Source organism: Calliopsis andreniformis, chromosome 6, assembly GCF_051401765.1.
Source record: "Calliopsis andreniformis isolate RMS-2024a chromosome 6, iyCalAndr_principal, whole genome shotgun sequence".
Taxonomy (NCBI): domain Eukaryota; kingdom Metazoa; phylum Arthropoda; class Insecta; order Hymenoptera; family Andrenidae; genus Calliopsis; species Calliopsis andreniformis.
In genome coordinates this window covers 15,265,465-15,292,416 of record NC_135067.1, presented here as the reverse complement: position 1 = coordinate 15,292,416, position 26,952 = coordinate 15,265,465, and the positions used below count along the sequence as shown (strand labels likewise).

At 38.6% G+C, this 26,952-nt stretch overlaps 1 protein-coding gene across 1 annotated transcript in view; it reads left to right on the top strand.

Annotated features, from left to right (window-relative positions):
• The window catches only part of Nachralpha6 (nicotinic acetylcholine receptor alpha6), a 213,056-nt gene that overhangs the window by 55,049 nt on the left and 131,055 nt on the right, over positions 1 to 26,952 (top strand). The window contains exons 2-3 of the mRNA XM_076381441.1: positions 5,542 to 5,681; positions 14,829 to 14,873. Of these exons, the coding sequence (XP_076237556.1) occupies positions 5,542 to 5,681; positions 14,829 to 14,873 (185 nt within the window). The remainder of the gene's footprint in view (positions 1 to 5,541; positions 5,682 to 14,828; positions 14,874 to 26,952) is intronic.

The window sequence follows — 26,952 nt, the reverse complement described above, 5'->3', positions numbered from 1 at the left end:
CAAAGATCGTTTTACACGGAACTAAAGTTCTCCTTGGTATAGAAGGAAGCCCCAGAACTGTCAATTCAGATCAGACCACGGTTTACGACTGTGTTAGCGCGATAGGGAAGATAGTAGGAATACTATATTCAAGTTAAGCTAGTGAAACCGCGTGAGTCGTGGATCATCAGCTTATGAATGCGGCACCGCTGAGCAAGCCTGTCGACGTACGCGTGCAGGCAATCCGATGAACCAATTAGTGTTCCTATTTACGAAGATCGTCATTCGTAATGAAGATCTTCATCCTAGTCATCTGGTTTAATAGAATTACGCGACGAAATCCCGTATCATATCACGTCCCGTTGGGGTTTATCAGGTCAAGCAACGTGGTAAAGTTTAATAAGACCTCGGTTTTTTTATTAATACGAAACTAATGAACCTAAGAAGGTAGTTAGCACATGAATTCGACACTGACAAGTTTTTAAAGAGATGAACTCTTTCTCAGCTGTTGGCAAAAGTTGGCAAGAAGATAAATTGGATGTCTAGTGATCCATGGTATTATACTCAGTGTATTTTTTACATAATATTACAATGTCAGTCTTAATTTTTACACCACATTTATAATTAGGCGAAAAACAAGCATGGCAATATCGTTGGGTACCTTTTTAAAGAGTCACGTATTATTAGTATCCATTTATGGAGGATGAAGAATAGGAACTTGTAAGTTTACAGGGCGTTCGTTCACGATAATCGCATACATGTGATGCATTGCATTGTACGCTCGTCCAAGCGTGTATGTGCGTGCAGGCGTGTGTAATACCCACGCATGAAAATACACGTGGGCGAGCTGACGTCCATAGTGTTGCCCTTCCGTTGTGGGTCGTCATACTCTGATGGTGGGAAAGTACATACCGACATACAATACGCCAGCAGTTTTCAATATACGAACAGATGAAAGATAGTGTCAATCTATTGTATGTTATCCCTTTGAAAAATAATTTTACACGTAGGGGATGTTATCCCCTTGTAACTTTCAGATAAGTTTAAGGCCGAATAGAAAATTCATGTCTCTATTTCAGATATTCAATTCAGTTAATTATTATATTAAAATAGTTGCAACTTCTAACTTCTAATATATCGAATCATACTTATTGCCCTTGAATTATTATAACTATCCATCTGGAGTTATTAATTTTTAAATTTTGCTATCAGCCACAGTTCTGCAGGTTCTGATAATGTGTTTACAGGATATGATATTCACATCGATGATTTCCATAGACAGGCTTTCTCTACCAGTGGCACGAGGAGCGCTAACATCGAAGCTGCAAAAAAGGCACCAGTACCTATTCACGATGACACTCGTTATCACACATATTTTGTCGGGGTACACATAACGCCTCGTAACCAGTCTGTAAACGACGTTCCTGTCTCTCTTCTATGCATTCATCTTGTCTCATTCTCGCTTTGCTCCTTGTTCCTTCAGTTCACCCTTTCAGCGGCTTCTCCAACCCCTCGTGAAGTCATTCTCATTAATCTAAATCGACGCTGACAACGTTTCGTCTGAATGAAGCCGTCGCGATCCTCTTTCAGTCAGCCTTTGTGGCTAACTATTAAAAGGCTCATCTACTCTCTGTTTAGCGGACTAGTGGAATATTCTATAGTGCAAGGCGCTAGGAAAAATGCAGACGAATATTTAAAAATTTATCTCTGTCGAAATTGCCACGTTATGTAGGTGAATTATTCACGTTTCAATACATGCCACAGATGTCGAGTTCGTAGCAGCTGCGACATACCAAATATTTGTAGCTTATTGACCATCGTTATTGACTGTTTCGGTTTTTATTCGCTGCCAATGTCCTCGTTTCCCTCTTTTCCAATAATTGCAAACAATTACTGAAGGAAATTTATACGACTTCAGGTTTTTCTATTTTCTAGAAGATAGTAGCTTCAACGTCAAACGTTCACTTTTCTCGTATTTATTTCTATTTAAAACAGAACATGACTTTCGTCTCTAAATTTCTTCATCGTTTGTCACTGCACGGAATGCATATAAATGAAAAGATCTTTTGTGAAACAGTTTACTTGCCTCCTGTGCTCGTTACGGTTCACCAGTTATTGTCATCGTGTTTCAAGTCGTCAATGCGTGCAAATTTGTCGTTTCGTGCAGACTCATTCCGACTTTCGGAACAACTTTGAATTGAAACCAATCTCGAAGAGAGGATCGCTCCGATTGACCTAGAATCAATCGATCGTATCGTTTTTATTTATAGGTAAACTTTTGCCTTGACAGGAAATAAGAGTGACTCGTTCTCGTGGACACATACGAACAACACAGGTCTTATAAAATATGCAAATCTTACTTTGAGTCCTAGGGGAACTATGAGAATTATAGGTGAAATGTTTTCAATTGGAAAACGTCTCAGGACAAGGTAGAACTAGAATAATTTAGACTGAAAACTTTGCAGATTCAGGAATATGCAACAATCTCGACATATTATATTCCTGAAGAATGAAGGACTGGAGGATTCAGGACACGATTGGCTGTTGCTTGCCAGCGTCGGATATCAGGCTCGAAGCACGTGTTCTCTGTGCGGTATTACAAAGGTGATTAATCAGACCAATATGCCGCTACTATATAAACTACAGTTTGACAGTCGATCAATAGGACGTAATACATTAGCCTAATCCGATTAACGATGACATTGATTTCATTTTAACGACGAGGATTTACTTTAATGCGCTTGCATCCTTAGTAATTACCTCAATAGACATAAGTAGCGCTAAACAGTTGAGACGATATGTCCGCGATTTCAGTGCACGACGACATTGGACTGATCGTCGGTATTCACTTGTACGTAGAATTCATTCTACATTATCGATTTACTGTTGCGCAAGCAATCGTCCAATTCAATTCAAATACAGCTTTGTGTGCGCAACAATTTTCTTGAGTGCATTGTGCAACTATTGGAACAGATGGTAACGGGGAGTTGCATAAATTTTGATAGAACAAAGCATCGCTGACGTGTGTTGGAAACGTCAGAAATTCGGGACGTAGGAAAGCGTTGCTGGAACAGTGGCCAACGCGAGAGCGTTATAACGAAGAAATTCGTAGCACGATTGATAGGACGAAAGTTACTGCAGCTGAATTTTGCACGCGAGCACCGATATTCACGGCGCTGAGAACTGTAGAATACCAATGCGGAAGTAAGAAGTCAAGAGAAATCAATATTGACACGATGGGCGGATGAGAAAAACGAGATTATCAGAAAAGATAAAAGAAATAAAAAATAAAGTGGTGCGTTATACAGGTAGAATGTGTTGAAAAAATTGCCAGGAACGTATATGCAAGGATTGTCTTCTTAATTTTTTATAGTTTCAATTTTTTCGGTACCATCGCCTGCAATTTTCAAAGGGGGTTGAATATTTTAGTAAAATGGTGAATTGGTCTATGCCAGAGGCGAATGTTTCATGCGCGATACTATCGCTCGTTCCTTTCACAAATTCGATAAAACTGAAAATTTGTAAATAAAGGCTCACCACGATCTCGTGCACAGGTCATTTACTCTGAATAAAGTCGGTGAAATAAAACCACAATCCACGCACGTATTCACGGTACATTAATTTTGATAGCAAACAATTTTATCGCGACATAGTTCAATAGTTCAAATCCTTTCAACCAAAAAACGTCACTCTCAAGAATACCGTTTAAAAGTGCTGCATTGTTACTTAAAACACAAACTTTTTACCGAACATCTACGTATCCACAAATACCAACTAGGATTCTTTAAAACACCAACCACTCTGCGAAATTATTATTTTTACGTTCACTTCCTCCATGTAAGCTCTCACTTCTTCAGCAGAAATCCTTGAATTAAACGTAGCTGTTACATGCACATCTTCTTAACTCAGAATGGAGTATCTTGTGCAGAAGGATGAGAAAGGAGAGACGAGCAGTACTTGCATAAAGCAGTGCGTCAATGGTCACGATCAACCGAGCACGTCGAGGCACAAGAGCAGGTCTCTGAATATGCCAGGGAAGACTAAAAGGAGACAGTGAACAAAGGGTAAGGGCTGTGGAAAGGAAGGGGGGGGGGGGGGGGGGGAAGCGGAACAAAAAGTGCGAGGTGTATTGAATCCTCGGTGTTGTAGTACAGATGGGGTGGTTCGCGAGCAAGTGCATTTCTCGTATCCCCACAATATTTCGGTCTGTCTTCAATGGGTGCACGTGCGCCGAATTCGACCGTGGGTTCAGCCATTATTTTCACGGCAGACACAATCCTGTTGCATTTCGCATTCGGCCGCGGCACCGTGTTCGGATTCTGAAGCTGGTTGAAGCGCGCTCGCTGGAACACAATGTCATCCGAACCGAATGAATGTACACGCGTCAAGTTTGCTGACTGATTAAGAACAATTCTGATCGATGGACCCCCTCAGGCATGATCCAAATTTTTATTTCATTCGATTCATTAGAATATGACTTCTGGCAGTGTTTAATGAACTAAGAAATAAAGTATAGAAAAGGTGTAGGGAAAAACTTATAAAAGGATATTATATAAGGGTATTACAAGTGTATTAAGGGGAGGTGCATAAGTGTCATTCAGTTTTGGACATATTAAAGAATCATTTTTTGTGTGGATATCAGTTCTTAAGAATATACATTGGAATAGGTTTAGTACTAATGCGATATTCTGAATAATGTTTATCTCTGTGATTATGAATATGGATTCCAAGCACGGTATGCGAGAGATTAAAAATGCTAGTAGTTTCAATTTTGTGAGGGCCGAATGTGTGCAAGCTTAGCAGGTTTGCCAAAGGATTACTATGGCTTACTCGCTATCGCCGCTCCGTAATACATAGAATCCACATTCGCAACACGACGTACGATGTCCGCCAGAGCCGAAGGAATTTCCGGGCAAACTCCTGTTGAAAGGGGGATTTCACGCAACAACAGAAGTTAATATTAAGGTGTCGATCAACGGTACAGTTATCAGCTGGGAAGCTTGAAAAGTACCTAAAGCATTTGGAAATTCGCAGTTAGACAGAGATGTCTGGTATAGGAATCAAATAAAGAATTTGAAATTCTTGATTCGGTAATTTTGGTACCACATTAGCGTGCATATAGATATAACTCTCTCTTTAGCTTTGTTTAATAACTGCAAAAAAGTAAAAAGATTGGACTCTCACTGCAACAGGTACGAAATATTCTGTCATGTCATATATTCACATTACGATGCGTTTTATATAAATGCATCGATGCAAAAATAACTTTGGTATCTACTGTTGCACAAATTTTTAGCTTCAACATACCGTGACGACGTATTCAGTGCTGAAATCTGTCATAATTGCTCATGGGGATGTTGAAATTTCGCAAGTGTACGCTTTCGAAATATAATTTTTACAAATCGAAAAATGACCTATACCTCTCTGGAATTTTATATGTGCCTATATTAGACAATTTCAAAAAATCAATTCTTCTGGTTATGACTAAAATAGTATTTTTCGTGTATACATAATTTTGGGGATACTTTTTACTAATGTCAAAACGATTCACTTTTGTTGCAGAAAGCCTGTGTGGACCTGACGAGAGACGCTTATTGAATGAGCTGCTGTCGTCGTACAACACTCTGGAGCGGCCTGTCGCTAACGACAACGAGACTCTCGAGGTGAAATTTGGCGTCACATTGCAGCAAATTATAGACGTGGTAAGTCATTTTTCTCTCATTTGGGTCACATCAGTTACCCCGTTCTGTACACAATTGTCAGGCATAACATAGACAGAAAAATACATCAACGTCACTTTGATTTCGTCAGTATTGAAAATTTGTTAATAACTGTGCTTGATTTAATTCAAAAGAAAAGATCTACATTGGAACAAAATTTACATTGATTTATCCCCTTAATTTGATTCGAACTTGAACTACGTCTGACCATACGTAGGGCTGTACTACTGAAATCTTCAACGAGTAGTACAAGTCAACGTACAAGTTGGAAGTAATCGACATTTTCATGATTTTATCTGCGCGTAATCGCATTTACATTTAAAAAATTACGAGTCGAGGACGTTTCGCGTTTCCCTGTCCGACGAAAATCCCATTAAAGAGGATTTGCGTCGGGAAGCATTTTCGCTTCCATTGGCGGCAAACTGCACAATGCGACTGGCTCACCTATGTGTACGTTCCTATCGATGAAACTCTGATATTAAAGATTTCTATTATAACCCTCCTCCTTCTTTCGCTATACATATATGAGGAGTTACTTGAATCGTATATGAATACTGTCTGTTGCCATTCGATCGAACTTCTTTTATCGCGCATCCATTGATCGTTTATTCCTGCCATAGTGCTGTATAATGATTCGAGACCAGTATAAATGTATCTATCATAAAATTTAACGGTAGGTTCGAAAAGTATTGTACAGTTTGACTTTTCTCTGCATTCATATTTTCCTAAGGCAGTTATAATACTATTACCTACTTGTTTGGCTATTAAAACTTCTATAACGTAGTAAAATGTAATCGCGCAAGTAGATGCAAACGTAAGAATAATAGCGCTTATGTATTCAATGTCAATAGCCGCGTAATACTTTCAGAGATTACTTCGACGAAAGATTGCGAAGGTCGAGGTAGTGTCGTGCAATTTCCGTGGGTAGATGCGCCTTACAAAACGGCCAGCCTGCAATCTTTGCGTAAACTGCAAAGATAAGGAGGCTCGAGATTAGCTGCGCGAGTTTCTGCGCGTCAAAATATCGGTCTTATCTAAATGAGAGAGCGGTTAACAGGACAAGGGCGGAGAGGCCGAAAATGAATAGAGGGAAGAGGTGGTGAACGAGCCAGATTGCATTACGTTCTCCATTTTCGCTACACTTACTTCGGCCATTTACTTTATGTACCCTTCCTTTCACGCGATACACGGTTACGAAATACCTTTCTACTATGTAGGTATTGCAGAAGACGATGTCTGAAAACGTTTACACGGACCATAAATGATTCTTTATGAAAAAGCATCACGTGATACAATCACTATGGAGTCGTTCGAGATATGAGTGATGGTGTTTAGCACATTATTCCTCTAAATATTCATGAAGACGATCTTGCACTCGAAATTTTTGTTTAAATTGAATTACAGTACAACCTTGATGATTGTAGCAAAGTAGGGTGAAAGTACAAGTATCGAGGCTTGTGCAGCTATTAAAGCTTCAATTTATTATTAATTTTATTCCTCAGTATTCAACTATCTCTAACGAGTCATCGTTTCGTATGAGAGTACTACAAAGAATAATAACAGTCAGGAAGAATGTATTCTGTGATTCATAAGAACCCATACATACCAAACAAAATAGTAGCAAGAAATTTCGGTATAAGGCATATTCAGGATGCAAATACGCGAAGTGCAATTACTATGCATGACAAGTATTCTTTTGTGTCTGTACCCGCTTGTATAGTGTACGTGTACATATTCGGTCGAGAAAAGCGTAGAAACTCTGATGTAAAACTGGCGAAACGATGCGCCGCAATTCAATTGAAAATAACCACGGACGACGAAGTCACAAAAAAGGAAGGGAGCAGTATCGAAGAAAATTCCTTCTTCTCTGCGAGGCAGCACAATATAATTCGCGCAGACGTAGTAGCATTAAGCTCTGTCGAATCTGGCTCGGTCACAGTATATCATCAATATCTAATATTTAACTGTAGCATTGCTCCACGCGAACTTCGTTCCTGTACAGACTCCACACAGGTTGCTGTTCAATTTGTCCGCAAATCTCGAAGTTTTTCTTGAACGCTCTTGACATATGAACCCGATTCCATTAGGTGAAGTGTAGCGAGTATGTGAAAATATTTTCTACTAGGTTGCTGTGATAAAGAAGGAGAATTTTTCGTTTTTCTCAACGAACTTCCAATGTGAAGCTGTAGATTTTCCTTCACGATCTGAAATTTGTAGAAAGAAATAAATGAACAGGCCAGGGGTTGACTCACACCCAGAGGTAGCTTTTCCAGCTTCGAATGATTTTATCCACCTCTACGATGTAATTTCCTGTTATTTATGTTTACAAATATGCACATACGTCACTAGTATGGAGAAGCGATTTTGCAAAATCGAACATTGTGTTTATACTTCCGCACTATCGGCAGCTCGGAGCAGTTTTAATTGAATATTTCGGGTCACGGTAACCAAACTCAGTGGGCCAAACCGTACGTGCTGGTCGGAAATCCAGCTGAATTCGTGACCATAACAGATGGCGTGTGATCGTGACCAGGATGGTGTAACTTATACATAGATTTTCCATTTCTGGCCTGTTAATACACGGGGGATTCTATGTACATATACCCTCCTATGACAAAATGCTGCGGGTTGGGAAAGTTTTGGTACTAGTTGCGTGCGAAATGGCGTCGTGGTTAAAACTGTACAGCCTGCTCCGAGCAACACGTTATATAGTTCGACGGAGAACGCCAAAAAAGTAAACTTGATAGTAGTTACTATACCACTATACACCAGTAGACTCTGTACAACTTCGCTAAAGGCACTCGTATTTTTATTACTCCAACCTCGTGCTGCATCTTGAACGTCTACTTTAAGCCTAGGGCTCACATTTTTCCATACCACGAACCAATGATACTTTTTCTTACGATGGCAACTCTCTAAGCATAGCATTCATACTAAGATGTTTTAATCGGTCGTCACTGGTTAGCAGAGAAATGTTCAAATATTCAAATATTCAAATTAAATTAAAAATACGAAGATTTAAATATTCAAGGCATTAACATTTTTAAATGTCAGATATTCGTGTATTCCAATATTCTTTTACTGAAATTTTCAACTTTTCAAATATTAAGGTATACGTATATTTAAACTTGGGTATTCACGTATCTTCTTTGGCGAGTTCTACAAACTGGCAATGCCATATTAATAGATGAGCGTTTTATTTGTGGAGCTGTCCTGGTTTTCCAAAATCAAGTTTCTCCAACTGTACTCGCCTAGTAGGATGATTTTTTAGTATGTAATTCAATTACTAACTCTACCAACACTGTTGTGAAAATTTCAAATCTATCTCACCTAGTGAAGAATCCATTCACCGAAAAAGCGATCCACTGGGAGTTGCGGGCAATTACGCTAGGGGGATGACATCGTAAACACCACGGCGCGATGAGTCGATCGACAGCGTACCGTAAATTATCCCCCAACCACGATATGTCGTATTCAGTAAATGAAAACGGTAAATCTTGTTTTGACGCTGGTGTTTCGTCGTTTGACCATGAACTCTGTATTTACGATCGGCATAATGGAAATTGCGTGGCTCTATCCCTCTTTTCATTCTGACCGTGCTGTCAGCTCTTCGTAATCTATCGAGACCTCCTGCCGATTTTCAGTTTCCCTACGTGTTCTTGTTTCGAAACGCGCGCACACGTACACAGTTTCAGCCGCGTACACGGAGGCAGCAGCCCGTTCAAAGGCACCTCCACGACGGAGCGAAGTGACGAGGAAAGCTTTTTCATCAGCGTCGCAATTATAAAATGGTAAAGCTAGCTCATCATATTACCAGTCCTACAGCATTCCGCTTGCAAGTTGTTGATCCGTAAAATTTCACCACGACGCGACTTTGTTTTCACTTTTCTCAGCTTTCCCTTTTCCCCTGTAGGTCTCTGATTAATCTGTGCGCTCGGGGGAGTGACTTTTATTTGATAAATTCAATGTCTGAATGTTTGGTCCAGTAATGAGTTGTAGTCGTTGAAAATATTATATAGGTCATAATAATATTCCCTTTTGACCTATTTTCTCGTTATAATATTACGCGAAACAAGGCAAATTAAATTGGCGACACAAAGTTTTGAGGGAACGCTGCCCTTTGTGCTGTAATGCTTGACTAAATCTTACGTACACAATCTCCCGTGGAATCCACGCGTAATTAATATAAAAGCATTGTACAGGGTGATCCATTAGAACAGAATTACTCGTGCTTGCTATCTCGTTAATAGATGATGGTGCTGTGATAATTTTTCAATTATAATGGTAAGCACTTTTGAAAATAAAAGACAATAAGACGAAAGTAAACGACAATGATTATATCTAAACCATCAGGTCAAGCATTTATTGAAAGATCTCATAAAACCAGATAATTGAAATTTCAACAATTTCATTTTTAAGAATATCTACAGATATTTTATGTTTCACTTTCAATTTCACAGTGCATTCTCACTATACCGATTTCCAAATAACCACAGTGCCACGAATTACGTAGTAATTGATACACGTTATCTCTCTCCAGAAGGAAGCACAACAATGTAATCTCAAAAGCACGAAGCGTTAAATTAATCTCATTTGCCCGTGGCTCTGTTTTCTTCGTAGGATTGTGTTACACTAGCTTTCACGGTATTTGACGCCGTTGTGTCATCTTTTTGTGTAAGTATTCAATCTGATGTTTCGCTGGCGAAAAACAGGTTGTACCGAGTAATTTCGCGCACTAGACCAAGAGATATTTCCAAGTGGAACATAACGCGTTCCATTACTCAGCCAGCTTGCTCCTTCTTCCGCGCCATCTTTTCCTTAAGTCGCATTACTCAAGCGCGTTTGACTTTTTACCTCGTTTATACTTCCTGAACGATCGTTACTTCGAGAATTGCAAATTGGCTACCTTTATGCATTTTTTATCCTAAACTTCGGCCAGTTGTTTTCGTATTCCTGCCTACGCCGCTTGAATAATTCTCTACCTCTCGGTTATCTTTAATTGCAAATGCATATTGCAAAATTACGAAACTCGGAATTACTTTTCCAACAGTTTCCCTGAATTTTCACGAAGCAAATGTTCACGGTTCTTTTGGAACTTGATCGTTCTTTAGTTTGCAATGTTTACCGAGATTTCTGAGTATGGAGATTCAAATAGGGCCGAGGGAAACTTTAAAAATGTTCAGGTTCAGAATTTCGTTTCGAAAGTTATCTCAACGCGAAGTGACATAAGTTTACAGCGAAACACGATTCGGATGCAATCCTGCGCGAAGAATGTCCCTATTTATCCTTTGTCAGAGACTTTAATTAAACTTCGAATGTATCGTGTTTCTAAGAAGAATAATATCCTATTAATTAGCAGATCGGCAGAGCAAATTAGAAACTAGATATTGCTGTTAACCAGCTCTCATAGTGTTGGAAAAATCAGAAAAGCAGGAATAGTGTTACAAATACGACAGACATTTTTTATCAATACTTTTCACAAAACATAAGGACAAAAATATTCAAAATTATGATAATCTTAACATCATACTTTTCTGTCTAAAATGTGTCTCTTTCTATGTACTTCAGAAGTTTCATTAGAATAATGAAAAATTCTGGCGACTGTAACACTTAATATCTTTTGGAATTCGAAGATGCTGCAAAAGTTCACCGACCCAGAACTTCATAAATTTGTCGGTGTCCAAGCACGAAAATTGTGGCCATAATTTTTCATACGAAGATTACGTCGTGGTCTACGTTTGTCTATAAATTTTGTTGGTCCTTGTGTTTCATATCTCTCTTTTCCCTCGCGTCGGGCAAGATATCGAGTTATACTACTGATTGGGTCGCAGTACATGCATTCAAGGATCAGTAGCTTGTTGCGAACCTTTGTGACATGGTTTCTGCTTCTACTATGTGTACCTTCCAAGGATCAAACACTTTTGTCCACTGTTGAGGTAGAGGAAATGTCGTCCCTTTAACTAATTGTAAGCATCAAAGGAGCCAGGTCAGGTTTAATATACATAGTAATTTTGCAACATTAAAGTTGTCAAAGTTAATCCTAAAAGTGCGTAAGAATTGTAAACACTCATTCACACGAGGAAAAACTATGTACTTCACATGGAGTATTTTATATCTCAATAATCATTCTTCATTTCAATGCATTTATACAGGCTACAAAATGAGATGTGCTTATTCATTCAATTCAATTTTTGATTGTCATTTCCTGTACACGAAAGCATGAACTTCTGTGTGAAACAGTCGATACGTAGAAAAGTAAAAGCTTCGCGCTTAGCTATGTATCTTCTGAACAAGCCTGTACTACAGGTATAAAAAGAGTATTTTTTCATCTTTCATTCATTCGCATTTTTTAATGTCTCGTATTCGTTACCCCGTAACGTTTATTCAAGCTATGAAGCATATTCGAATTATCGTTCACAAAGAGTTAAATTGCTTGAAACGCACACTTTGAACGTGCATTCTACGCGTACAGTAAATGCTAGAATTCGTATCATCGCGAAGAATTTTTTTTGATCTTTTACTCCCACGTGATACGTTTCGCAGAAATTAATCACCGCACGAAATGCAGCTTTTCTGTTTACAAAAATGGTTGTTTCACCGCAGTGATTTCTACAGTTTTCATTTAACGATTGACTTTATTTTCTGTGAAGTTGATTTACAAAGTTTTTCATCGTTTCATTAAAATCATTATCCCGTGAGCTATTATCGTGTTACATGTCTGCAATTTTCATTACGAAAATACCATAAAACGTACTTTCACTTTTTGTAGTTTTTCCAGAATAAAGAAGAAAAGTTAAATCCTTTCTACTTCTGACTAAAAGCCTCCTGTATTACCAGAATCAATTCTTCTACGTTTTAAAATAATCCCTATGTAGATGTAGAAAGCTTTTGAGTTAAGAAATGAGAAGTAGTATCCATAATATAAAATTGTTATATTTGAAGTAATGAAATGACATGACAAAAGAAATCTTTTCTTTAAAATAAATCAACATGAAGTATTCGATAATGTTTCACAATTCAATTCCTCAATTGCTCCAATATTCGCTGCTTCTGTTTCCAGCTGTAATTCAATTTTAATTTAGATCCTGCTACCTCGTTCAATACTTTCCAGTTGCTAGAAGCTCACATTCCTGTCTGTTCTCTACACCCAGAATTATCACATTTCGCTGCGCCATGGAATACAACGAAATAGTATTCCCGTGAAAAATCGTATTTTACGTGTCGCACGAGCGTATATTCCAGCCTTCGCAACAGAGGAATTTGAAGGCTTGACCTGTTCGGATCGACCTTCGATTCGTGTCAGCTTTGAAGTGAATAGGGATGCGGGTTACGAGGAAACGTTGCATGAACCGTGGCCAAAGGCGTAGGTGCGAAACAATTTCAATTAGCTTCGACACCTGCATTAGTGCTATATACGTGCTCTGTTGATACCAAGCACAGACTGAGACGCTCAACAAATAAAATCTGCAAGGCTTCGTGATACTTGGCGGTGTGTCACATCAAAGAACAGTTTGCTTTTCACACATTCTTTGCTGTTAGCTTGCGCTCTAGTAGCCATTCTACGTTATTTCGATCCGATTCGTTCGGCTGTGATGTGTTTATCTAAGTCTCTATTGAACTGCGTATCGTACGTGCACAGAGTTTGAACGAGACGTGAAACATAAGAATACCTATCACCACGATTTTATCAGTCTGTTGTATGTTTGTCACGAAGCCCCAGTTCTTTGGCGTTACATTTTTAAAATTATGCTTGGGTTTAGAGGGTTTCGATAGATTGTACGTATTCGGCAACGTTGGTCGAATAGTCTGTGCTGTGCAAACCTGTAGCGCTTCTTCGATTGAATGTAAATTATGGCGCGAATTATAGATTGGTTAAAAATACGCTCGCGTGAACTTGGACGGAAGGTGATCAGAAATAACCTAATATCCAGTTTAGTTCCATAGCATGGTTTGTTTCGCGATGATCGATTCCATAATTTGATTCTGCATTGATTTTCGATAATCTAGTATACACTCCCTCACGCTGTGGAACGCGTTCAACGATTAATCATGCTCGCATCAGTGTTTATTTTCGTAATAAAATGGATCCATGTCCGCGGTATACGAATCGAAACTTTGATCACGCGTTGTTGTAGCAAACGACGGTATTAAAACATCCTGAACAGACAGCGAACTTACAGCATAAAATACAATATAAACCAGATACTTAATAAGCGCTTTTGCTACAACTGTATGAGTGTACACAGCTTCTTAATGAGCTGAAATCTGTGCTCGGACATTGGTAGGAGATTGACCATAAAATATGCGAAATTGCAGGTAATTAAAAATTGAAGAGCAAAAAGTTATCTCTAAAGCTCTCATGGTCCTCATGGTTTAAGGATGGGCTTCAGGCGCGGCGCCATTAATGCAAGCTGTGCATACAATCAACTTTATATGCAATTTATTCAAAATAGACACGAGAGAAGAATTCGCGTTGCATCCCTAATTTATTTTCTGCTGTGAACGCTGCTCTGTAGCCTTTTCAAATTCCCCGCTGCCTCTCGAGGGGAAACACTCGATCTGTGGCCGAGGGAATGGCACTGAAATTCAAAATTTGAAATTAGTAATTGCAAAAACGATTCTTCTCTTCTGCTTAGCTGAACATGTTGGGCCATATCTATCACGCACAAAGGGAGTGCCTTTGAGTCGTATAATGCTTCGCATGATTCATCTTGAAAAATGATACCGAATCAGCTGATATTTCCCTGACTCTAATTCCATCTGAACGATCGTTTCCAAAGCGGTTTGTTGATTGACACCGTCGTTAAAACACATTCGTTCCATAAATCACTTTGAAGTTCTGATCAGTCTGCGGCGAAGTGCGGTTCCCTACAGAGCGTTGGAAAACGAACGATTGCGGCAACAATTTGTGGTCACTGGCTCTCCAGCTTTCCACGTGAATTTTACGATTTGCTGGCTTTGCTCTTCCCTCGTTTTCACGCCTACCGCCGCGTTTACACACGATTTGTATTATTTGCCACTTTGAAGTGGCTGCCTGGCTAAGAGATACATCGTTAACTTGCAGTTTCAATTTCATTCTGTAGAGCTTTGTTAACTAAACAGTGACTAATTGTACGTTTGTGCTTTCAGGATGAGAAGAATCAGATCCTGACGACGAACGCGTGGCTGAAATTGGTGAGTGTATTGCCAATTACAATTCACGATTCATAGATTTTTGTTGCGTTTCACTTTATCTGTTTTTTTAATATCTGTCGAGGACACACGAGAATTGATATTGCAGACAATATTAATCGTCCGCTGCATGATTTTGTATAATACCAATAAAATTCGATATAGAATGCGGTACAAAAGGTATTGAAACTCAATTTCAACAAAGTGTTCTCATATGGAGTTGCGTGATAAATTATTTCGATGTGTCCACATTCTGAACGTTTTTACGTTCGCTGATGTAATTCGTTTTCGATGTCCAACAAAGAAGGATCATTCATTTTTGTCGGGTACATCGCGTTCGGTCACGCATAATTTCCGATGGAAGTTACGTTGCGTCCTCCATCAAATCGAGATTCCAGTTTTGTTAAAATAGAAATACACATAGCAGATCTGGGGCAATGTGTCGAGAATGTAATTTTTATAGGAATAGTCCTGCCGTCTGTGGAATCACACTCTGGGAATTCCCTGTAGAATGAAAGACAAAAAAATATTTCCACCAACAGAATTTGTTTTTGTCTAACAGAAATTGCATTTGTCATAAAATGCAGATGAGCTGCTGATGGAACAGAAATGCAGTCGCGATGGTCGGTGTCAGTTTCTTCGTATCGAGTGGCTGTTTCAGTTCCCTTGGTATTCTCCCCATTTAAGGTGTAGCAAGTGTAGCATGTTGCACGATCGGCTATGTGGGAAAATGAAAGCTGTTACTGTGCCGTATAAATGTCCCCGCAACTTTGGACTAGATAATGGATATAAATTCGAACCTATGAAATATCTTTGGTGACTATCTTAGGGACAGTTCCTAATTATAATCTCAAAGACCAGATATCAAGCATACTAATGTTTAAGAAGAATTATTCTATAATGAAAAATTGTGTTTCGATAATTATAGTTTCACTAATTTCATACCAATAATGCCTGAGGGAAATAAATGTTATGTGTATTACAACTCAAATTAGGCAAATAGAATCTATCACAATCTGGTAATTAAACATTAATTAAATAATTACGTAGGTATATAGTTCTGTGTGCCCTATATTTGTCTATGGACAACAGCAGTAATTGTCCAGTTTGAGCGATTAAAATTATACGTTTTGGTTTGCTTAAATTATATACCAATTAGATTGGTACATATGCAGCAATTTGAAGCGATAGCAAAATTGATTTTCCTATTCTTACTTTCATACCAAAAACATGTACTATTTTCATCATGCTCTCCTGTATACAGTGTAAAAATTAAAAAATTCCTCTACCTCAGATTCAATATAAAACAGTAACGCTTGTAATCTTTATTTCTAAACATATGACCACGTGTTTTGAGGCAGCCTGTACAAAGGATCAAATTATCCTCTCATCATCGAATAAAATCGCTAAAATCGATCCTCGTTTACGGTGTTACATATCAGTTCGCGATCGAGTGAACAAGAAGGCGTATGCATCACAGTCGCATCGGGGACCTCGAACCATCCTTCTCTCGTTTCTTTTCCCGCGTCGCAGCTTCGTGCTTCCCCTGGGGTGCGAACCGAACCTGTCGGACGGAAAATAGGGGTGGCTGGCAGCCACGAGGGAAGGGAAGGCAGGGGAGGAGAAAAGTATGGCAAAGGTGGAAGCGGCAGGGTGTAGGGTGGGAGGAGGGGGGAAAAGGATTCGAGAAAAATCGAGAAAGCAGAATGATGCACTCTTGCGTCTTTCTGCAGTCTTGGCTGGATCGAGATGAAAAGGACGGGCTACGTTTTCTGACGTTGCTGCTTCAAATAAAGGAATGGAAATGAAACGTGGGGAGGGACGATACGGTTGCGTGACGGTGACGTTTTGGCCTCCTTGTAACACGCGAAAACGACACAGGAATTTATTTGCGACTGTCTACTGTGCTCTCTGGGGCTGCACTCCTTATGCATATTTCACCATACTCTTTTTAGGATAATTTTCGCAGAACGTGAGTGCTTCTGAACGTGTACCATTTCCAAATTTTAGGTCAATATGTAGCGACTAGGTTCATCTCGTATGAATTCACACCTGCAGGGTACTTTTATCGTCACTCTGTAGTTCTCCGTGTCAGTTTCCGGTAGGGTGAATTCAATTTTAATTTTGAGTCCTAGAATACAACCAGTTAGTCAGAAAATATCGTGGCATTATTTTTAAAATGCTTCTATAAACGATGATAAAATTGATTTTTCAGTATTCCGAACCTCGATGAATGCAAGCTGCATTTGTCAAGACTTCTTTCCCATGTCTTCGTTTTATGATCAGTTCGAGATAACCTGCTGGACAAAAATCGTGACAGCTTATGAAGTGAAATATCGACCCTTGGAATGATTTTCAAAATTTTTATAGTCACTTCGGAATTTATTTCTATCAATTTTCTTGGCGTCGTAAAAACTTGGACGATAAAAAGAAGAGAACTTGCGAAGATTGATGTATAGAATTTTTATGTATAGTATAAGTTTGAGGGAGGATACCGAAGTCAATGTGCCGTGAAATTTACTCGCTGCATAATCAATTCCTGTTGCTTTACCAATTTATTTGTTTTACAGTTTTACATTTATGCTTACATAAATTCCTCGAAAATTTCATCCAGGCAGTGCATAAATTATAATTCCATAATTTAAATTCTGTTCTCCATTTGGAACAGTGGGGGCTAATTTATTACCATTAACGACCACCACCGTGTCTTGGATCCACTCATTACTTTTATCTACTTCGTAAATCATACCGTGTCGATATCATCCGGCTTTTCGGTTTATAGCTACTTTATTTGTCTCTCAGGGATTGATTTCTAACGGAGGTAAAGGTTCCCCCACCTACGTTCGATCAATTCGTCACATTGTTCCTTATCCCCTTTCACTTCGCCACCCTTTTCTTACCCTCGGACCTACAATCCGATTCTATCCGGGCTCTTCTCGTTCTGCTTTCTGTCCCACCGCCCGTTTCTGGCAATCGTCGGGGAAACCTTCGAGAAGCAGCGAAAATCCTTCTCGATGTAACACTGGGAATCGATCCCGACAGGGAGGAAAAAAAGCAGGAACACGGAAGCTTTTTGAGCAATTAATTAACTCGGGGACTTCCCTGTGGATTTTACTGTGGTCTGTTCAGAATCAAAGATTCTCCGTATTTAATCTATTTCTGTCTTCCTGCTATAGGCACGGAGATGTGCATATGCACAGGCTCGCGCGGTTTCTATCAGCTATGTTAATTAAACTCGTTGCGAGTGTTTGCAGCGTGGATTAATTAACGTTCCTTCTGTTACTACTTTTGCTGTCAGAAATACGATTAAGTAAATTCTTTTCTGACGGTTATGAATACTTGAATGCTTTATGTGACCGCGCGAGCTGTACAAGGGAACGCTTGTCCCCGTTCTGTTTAATCTCTTGGCAGACTATAAATCTTCGGGCGATTGTATATTTTTTCATTAAGAGGCTAAACAGGAAATTGATATTGCGAAGTTACGTGAACCCTGGAGACCATACCTTCCTTTTTTGTCTCGAAAAGTGTACACTTGGGTGCAGGAGGATAGATGGACTGTTCGACTGTGGACTTAAGTAAGGGACCTCTAAAAATGTATTATTCAGTTAAAGTACAGTAACACTTCCATTAATTGGTTCTCAATTATTCGTAGTTACTTAGAGTTATTGCTGTCCAGTGTAACGACAATAAAAGTACAATAGAACACTGATGGAGACTTGAATTATGTTTCAACAGTAGTCTCCTAAAATAATAAAATTTGCCATCAAAGTATATTTTACGTTTAAGAATCTTGTTACACCCATTAATCTAGCTTCTGCTATGTAAACTTCTGCTTATAAAAATCCTCTCAAACTTAATTACATGCCTTCCTAATATCCAACCACTGTTACTAGACGCTTTCTAACATCCTAACGAATGCAATTACTGTTAAAGACTAACTTTCCTTTGTGTATTGATTAACTAGTTAGCTCACGAAATATAGACGTAATCAGAGTTTCTGTGACCGATACGAGCCTCCTTAATAGCGGTAGTTCCGCCATTCCTTAGGTGTTAGTGTGTTAAAAATGCATGGCGAAATCCTCGACCGATGACGAAGTTCCAAGGAAGAACGTTAACTCCCGCGGCGTCGACCGCTTTGAAGTGGCCAATCAAAACTTCCCTATGCGCCGAGCTAAATAGAATTTTGGAGTAGCGGTTGAACAGAACGTGAGTAGGTTGGTTCATAGGGTGTTATAAAATATCGAGTAGGTCAGTCTGTTATGTGCCTCGAGACGGACACGCATCCAGCCGAGGTATCTTTTCGTTTCGGAGGCAACTAGTTGCGGAACTTCGGGACCTGTTGAAACTCGGTGTAATTCATTCTCGGACGAGAGTCACTGAATAGGACGCGGGTTATTCCTGCCGTTTCGGTGTGAAAAGAGCAGGAAGTACACAGTTAAACGGACGAATCGATACGAACATAATCCAGATTCCCAGGATGGAATTTAGTGTACCAAACCTACTGTACGTTCGGCTAGTTCTCTAAACAGATATGCTAGGAAATATGTTCTTTGGAATGAAAATTATGTACCAAGCTTTGGGAGTTAATATCTGAAATAGGTCTCGGTGAGCTTGTAGAAGTGTTATAGATTTTCACATTTTTTTCTATTTGCTAGGATCACATATTCGTGCTGCGTTGTTTAATAAATGTACGTATGAAAGAAATAGAAGGTACAATTGGAATAGTAATTTTTCAGAATATAACTAGTTTTATTTCTTATAGTTTCCTTTAGACATGTATATAATTTACAAATTTTCAATCTCTATTTTCATGATAATTTTACTGTTTAAAAGAATAAATAGAATAATCAACTGTAATACGAGCTAGAGAAAGATAATGATTGAAAAATATATTTCACAGGAAATCCATTTGACTAAGAAAATATAACAAGCTAGGTACACAACGATTTGTCAAAAATATTGGAATAATAACAGTGACAATTCCTTGAAAATATCCGAAGAGGAGGCGAAACTACTGGCTTGTCAAATGCCTCGGTTGTTTTCGCGCTTTGCTCGGGCAAAAGTGAAAGCACTGTTTGAACTGTGTACCACTTGCGCGGGCGAAAGACCGAAAAATAATTCAAACCGAAGTTTACGGTCGCGGGACGGGAAATTGTTGAATGCCTCCTGTGGAAACATTTGTGCACAAGGCATGCAGCGAAAAACTGTAGCGACTGACAATCAGATGCGCTCGACAAACCGGTGGTTGACTGTCGAAGCAGATTTCGCTTGAATAAGAGCTTTTATCTTGCCCGAAAAATCCAACGGTGAAACTTGCTGACTCGCTGCGCTTTTACCGACGCATTTCCTTCGTTTTTCACCCGTCTAGACATTCGATAAACGAGAGGTAACTTTCGAATAATTTCAACAATGAGTCTCGCTAGAAACAAATACGTTTCAAAGAACGGGATCAGACAATGCTTCTTAAAGAAACATTCGTCCGGGAGCGGAGGCATTCCAAATGCGCCACTTAAATTTCGAACAACTTTTGAATGTTCAAACTGTTTTCTAAGTAAACGCAACAGCGCGCTGCTGGGTCGCAGTATTCCATCGCGCCAAGATTTCCCGTGCTCTTTAGCTTCTAATGGAATCTTTACAAACATTTGCAACGAAAATTCGTCCCTAATTATCGGGCTAACTGCGGAGTTTTAGTTCGTAACACCCGTCAAATTACGAGTTTGAGTTCAGAATGGTATCACCGTGAAGGTTCCACTGTTTTTTATTATTGAATTTAATTGCGGAAATATGCAAATTTATAGACTTGCAGCAACTTTTGAATGGTGGTTAATGAACGGATATACACTGAGAAAATTTTGAAAGATTGTAAGATACAAAAATTTTCATATGTTCAAATTTTAAAATTTTTAAATTTTAAATTTTAAATTTCAAATTTCAAATTTTCAAATTTCAAATTTCAAATTTTCAAATTTTCGAATTTCAAATTTCAAATTTTAAAATTTTTAAATCTTCAAATCATCAGGTGTTCTGTTACCTAAAATTATACTTAAGTACACTCGAACCTGACAACAATTCAAATTTCATTTTCTTCATCAAAGCTATAGATTTATATTTCACATGGGGAGTTAACCACTTTTCTACTTGTACCATTACTCTCGGTACGCTCTCTGCGTTCTCCACGGGCGTACTACTTACTGGTCTGACTCAGGCGAGAGAATTCTCCTTACTAATTTTACGCCACGTATCACCTTGATTAACTTACTCAAACGTCTAGTATTTAGTCAACTAGACCATCTCTCTTTACACTTTGCACGTACATATCACCCTGATTTCTCACTAAGTATCGAATTTATTTCTAACACCACTTCTGGATATTATCCTGATTATCACGCTAGACCACATTGGAAATTTCCAAAAGGCATCTTTGCAATCGATGCCGATATCAAAATAATTGCGTGCGCCTTGTCTGTGCTACCTGGAGCACAAGACTAACGATGGGGTACAATGCATCTTACCTTTCGTGAAGAACAAACGTTGAAGGAGATCGAGGGGCCGTCCTAGTGCAGATAGAGCCACGTAACGTCATCATGTAGGAACATGTCGGTCATGTTGGCACAATGTTCCTACTAAATGTATGGAATGGAGAAGGTTGTCGTAGCACTCACGTCTGAGCAGTACCAGCGATAGAGTGACGTCCTTCTAGCTTTCGCATTTTAGATCAGTCGATATACCTACCTGCCAGCTATGAACGTTTACGCGGGAACGTTTCAGAGAATTGAGGAAACGAAATCTTTAATATCTGAGCGTTTTCGCAACGACAGTGCGTTTCGTGCTTCGTTTATCTCATTCGGATTCCATTGACGGTGCACTCAGTTTCTGTTTGAGGTGTACCACTCGATAAAATTGACATTGCAAACGAATGCTTGAATTATTCCCTGCGCGTGATTCATATTGCGCTATTAGTTGAAGCTTCTCCCCCTCGAAATACCTAGTTTAATGATTCCTTCTGTGGTATATATTAATTATTATACGCTAATTCATGGATTTTCCAATGAATTTGGAGTTCATGGATTTAAATGCAAAATATTTTTAGATTATATTTTAATTTCAACTTTATCCCCATCTAAAAGCAAATAATTTTTCGTTCAAAATTTCTTGACCAACTTACTAGTCTGACAATTCTTCACGATCATCTGAATCCCTTCTGTCGAGTAAGGGAAGATTTAGCGTTCTTTTCGTCGAGTTCGTCTTCAAAATCCGTTTTCAAAGGTCACAGAGCAAACGAGTCCTGCCTAGAAGCAGGATTTATTTTTATAAATGATCCACCATCTGAATTATTGGTGGAAGGATAGCTGAACACAATCGTAATATATCGCTGATAATTACTATCTTCCTTTCACCGTGCCTCTACAACCGTTCTAAACATTTCTTCCACCACTTTTATTTATTTTACCCAGCAAGAAGCTTTTAGCTCTAGATGAACAAGCCTCTCTGACGAAACAATTTACGTTCTTCGTAGAATTTTACCTGTGATGTATGATCAGGGGATAGCCTTGAAGCGAATGGACCGCTGAAAAATAAGAACGACGTTCATTTTTAAAATTGAAATTCCGCTGTGTCAGCACCGTTCGAACGATTTCAATCAACCGTTCATATTCTACGTCTAACCTGGTTCTCGTTGCTGAATTTGACGGTTGAAAGCGAGGATTAATCGAAGTACATTATACCGTTTGCCGTATAGAACATTGCGCGAGTAACACAGTAGCAATGGCTAGAGTAATTGCATTGTGTAGTTTCTATTATCAAATCTCGGGAAAGTTCTCGTGCCTAGGTCGAAACAGGTATGTAGATTATGGTGAACGAGGAAGACATTCTTTGTCTTGCATTCACAATTGTCTGTCACGTAATTGTTATGTTACGTTTATGTTCGCTGTTGTAACAAAGGAAGATTTTTTCAATCGATAAGAGGATACGATTTTTCCTTAGGTTTCTTTCACGTGGATTGGAGTACGCGATTGGAAAACGATATAGTGGCGTAAGAAATGTACGAAATTGAAATGAACCGAGCCATGAAATCGAAATTGTCGTTGCAAGCGATGGATACGAGCGTACCCAGAAGGTACGCGTTGGTAGAGTGACAGTAGAACGAAGTAAGCTGCGTAATTAAAATGAAGTCGGTCGTGAAATAACAAGCAGTGTAATGCGATTATTAGTAGTGATCCACAAAAATCATCACGCAATTTTGTAACGGTAATATGTATATAATAGACTGTTGGAGAGAATACATATTTACTGTTGCTATTAATTTCACATTATCCCTTCTCATCAAAGACAATAACTATCAAATAATGTTCGCTATGAAAATCAAAGTTTCTAAACTCAAGGAAGTTGGATAATTCAATCTAAAGTTTGTTTCACAAGAGCCAGTTCTTTAAACGATTTTGCAACGCCAAGAGAGGATGATAGCATATTGTGAATGGATTAAAGTTTCTCTTCCTAGCCCTGAAAATTTATTCAGAATTGCTAGGCTCTCCAGAGGCTTTTTGGTCATCTTCTGGAAATGGGATACTTTTTAAACAATGTTATTTGATTTTTTCTGGGGTATACCATTTTACTTGTTTCAAGTACCCACGTTGAATATACCAGCATTACTGTCATTTGGCTGCTCGATAAAAGTTCAAAACGACCAATTCCAGCGCAGCAAAATTTTCTCAGTCATCTTGATTCTGTGTTTATCCTGGGTCTACAAATGCAGCCAAACAACGCTTTCCGAAATAAACATTTTATCGTATTTTTAAGTTGGGAAAGAATACGAGGAGCGATTTCTACGACAGACCAATCCTTTTTATTACCACCAGGATACTTTAGAAAGGAAACTTGTTTGCTCTTGGACAATTGATCTACGAACCAATGTCTGCTAAATTGTAATACAGTTCGATGAATACGTAGTACAAATCAAGACAGATTTTCGTTACCCTTTTTCAATGTGCCATAAATTGCAAACTTATACGTTTCAAAAATGTTCAGTATTATATTATTCATAATTTGCTCATTATTTTCGTTACTAGTTGTAGCTTCTTGTCATTCGTTGGTTTCATTTGGTCCCATAAATCAGTGAACAAGGTTCGACATTTTGGTGGTTGGAGAAATTGTACTGGAGGAAACATCGCCGAATGGAATAATTTATGTGCTTTAATGGTTATCTCGGAACTTGAATCGGCTAGTGTCACGATGGTATACATTAATCCCTCTGACGATTCCCTTGGCCAATTTCCGCCTAGTCGACAATAAATTTTAACGTCACGTTAACGGTATCATCTTTCAGGCGTACTATCAAATATTCCTGTTGCGGGTGTTGCGGAATTGCATCGTTACGGTCCTTTGATTAACTTCCTTTTGTGCAATATGTAGCGCTGTTCACTGTACTTTAACGTTCCTTCAATATCTTTTCTCATAATATGCAAAACGAAGAATAGATTGTTCCTCCAGTCACTATTTTCAAATTTAATAATAGCATTGGCTACTAGCTTTATTGTGAAATTTTGAAATCCACTATCTCGTTATATTACAATAATATTGTAATTTACCCCTTCTGGGAGATAATAAGTATTTAATTATTTGCACATGATAGTGATTCCATGAGCTAGTAATTATATCATTATATTATTTCACTACATTTATCGCGCATAATACAAATTTATGACTAAAATACTGTTTGGTCAAACTTACTGACTTTTCATAGAATGAAAATTTTCGGTAGTACTGCACCTTATAATTGCTTTCTTGTAATTATAATTTGAAATTCTTGTAATTGAAAAAGCTTTTAACTATAACGCACTCGATATTTTACTACAACACGGCGACAAATACGTTGCAGTGCTTGCACTCTTCTATTATTAATTATATACCACTTTCGTTAAATCATGTCTCCCTCATATTGATCGACGCGCGACGAGGTTTGGAAGATTTGAAAGCGTCGAGAATGCACTTGAAAATTCCCAGTGGCTGCTAAAACCATGTCTCCTCGCGAAGACTGAACTTCGAGGTAGCATTAGTCCGCGATTCAGGGGAAAAAAGAGAATGAAATGTACTCGCAGCTTTTCACCGCCCTTCGGGAATTTTCTTCCTCCGTTGCTAAAAGTCCTGGATGCAAATCAAGTTCACGAACGTACGTGACCTGAATATTGAAATTATTTTCAGGTTTTAGGTACTTCCAAGCAATAGATTCAATCGAGTTAGGAATACTCTGCGATAATTATTCATGGAAAACGTGTAAATGTATGAACATATAAAATAACTTATAAATAAACTTAGAATTGTTTCCGAAAGCTGTACAAAAAATTTTACAGAAATTTATTTAGTAGGTATCATTAAATAGCTTTCGTAGTGTTTACTATTTATACTGTTAATTATTAGTATTCATTTCTCAAGCTTTTTCGATCATGCCTGGGGTTACAAAATGCACTTCGATAAGTCATTTTAAGAGTGCAGAACTTTACTAGAAACCTTGTCGAAGTTGAAATGTAGATCATTGTAGAGAGAGACGTGTTCAACAGGTTTGGCTGCAATTCTTACGATACACGTGTTATACACCCATAGAAAATTTTCTTCTCACAGATTTCTATTAGATTTACTGACGAAGCTCTGAATGTTGGTCTCTGAAAGCGAGGTTGGTCACGCAATTGAATCTATTTGTAACCAGTGCTCGCTTGGAGACGAGGGAATGTAGTGAATTCACAACATTCACAAATACAACAATACATCCAGTGAAAAAATTTCATTTTCTACATGGTGACGTTGAATTAACTTTAAACTCATTCTTTCAGCTGAATGCTTGCCTATTATTTCTTTTTTCTATCAATACTAAAACATTTAATTCCCTCTTTCAGAAGCCTTAGAAACTAATAACTGATTAAAGCAAAGCTACAAAGAAATGATTAATTCTAGACATAATGAAGGTCTCTCGTTCCTATTACTAACTCGATGTCATTAGTTTTAATAATGTCCACCTATGCCTGGCTCCAGAGCAGGGCAGTTCGACACACAGTAGAAGGGAACTGAATAGTTCCACTGATAACAAACTCGTTTCGTAAGCGATTAGCACTTAAGCCCGTCTGATTGATTATTGATCACTGACCCTTTCTGTACATACGTTCCATTATGAACGATAGATAAATCGAGGGAAAATGCCATAGGGGCTTTTGTACCCCTCTTTATCATTCTCAATATATTTCTACAGTTAACGAGAAGCGGTTTCAAGATAATTACGATCGATTTCTGTCTCTCCTTTCAAACATATTAATAAGAAGAAACATCGGAGAAGCATTTGAAGCTTTTGAAAGTCGTACTCGAAACTCGTTAAATGTCGAATTACATTCATCTAGAGTTACAAAAGCCTCATTGCTCACCTCGTTTATGACTATTGTAAACAGAGACACAAGAGGACACTGCAACAGATCTGCACAAAACAGAAAAGGCACTTGAAATTCGATATAGCTTGTGTTACTGGTTGTGGCGTTTCTGTCCCGTGTGAGTTTAAGCACTGTATTTTTTTACACGTTATCCTCGTACACAGAATCATGTAGAACATGTTGCTCGAGATGATCGAACGAATGCCCGATACACCATGGATGAAATTCCCGTGCGCCTGTTGGATTTTCCCAACTTCAGCAACAAATCAGATGAACGAAAGCGATTTACTCCGTTGTTTCTGTCGAATACCAATGGCCACCAGCTAGAAGAACTTCGTTCAGTAGTTTTGACTTATAGCTGGAGGTGGAGCAACGCCCTCGCTTCCTGCACCGTGCTGGAATTTTCGAAACATTTCACAAACTGCGATAAATTATCGATCATAGATTGAACGGTCCTTCCTCCGGGCGAATGATATACACGCCCGTATTCTATATAACCAAATATTTGCATACCCTTTCGAACTATCTCCTGGATGAGGGAATTCTGTGAAGCGTCGTGAAACAGGACAGACGGTTGCGAAACGTAGGCACAGTGGATTCTGTCAAATGAATAGAGTAGATTGATCAATGACGAAAATAGTGAGGAAACGCTTATTCAACAATATGGTACCTTG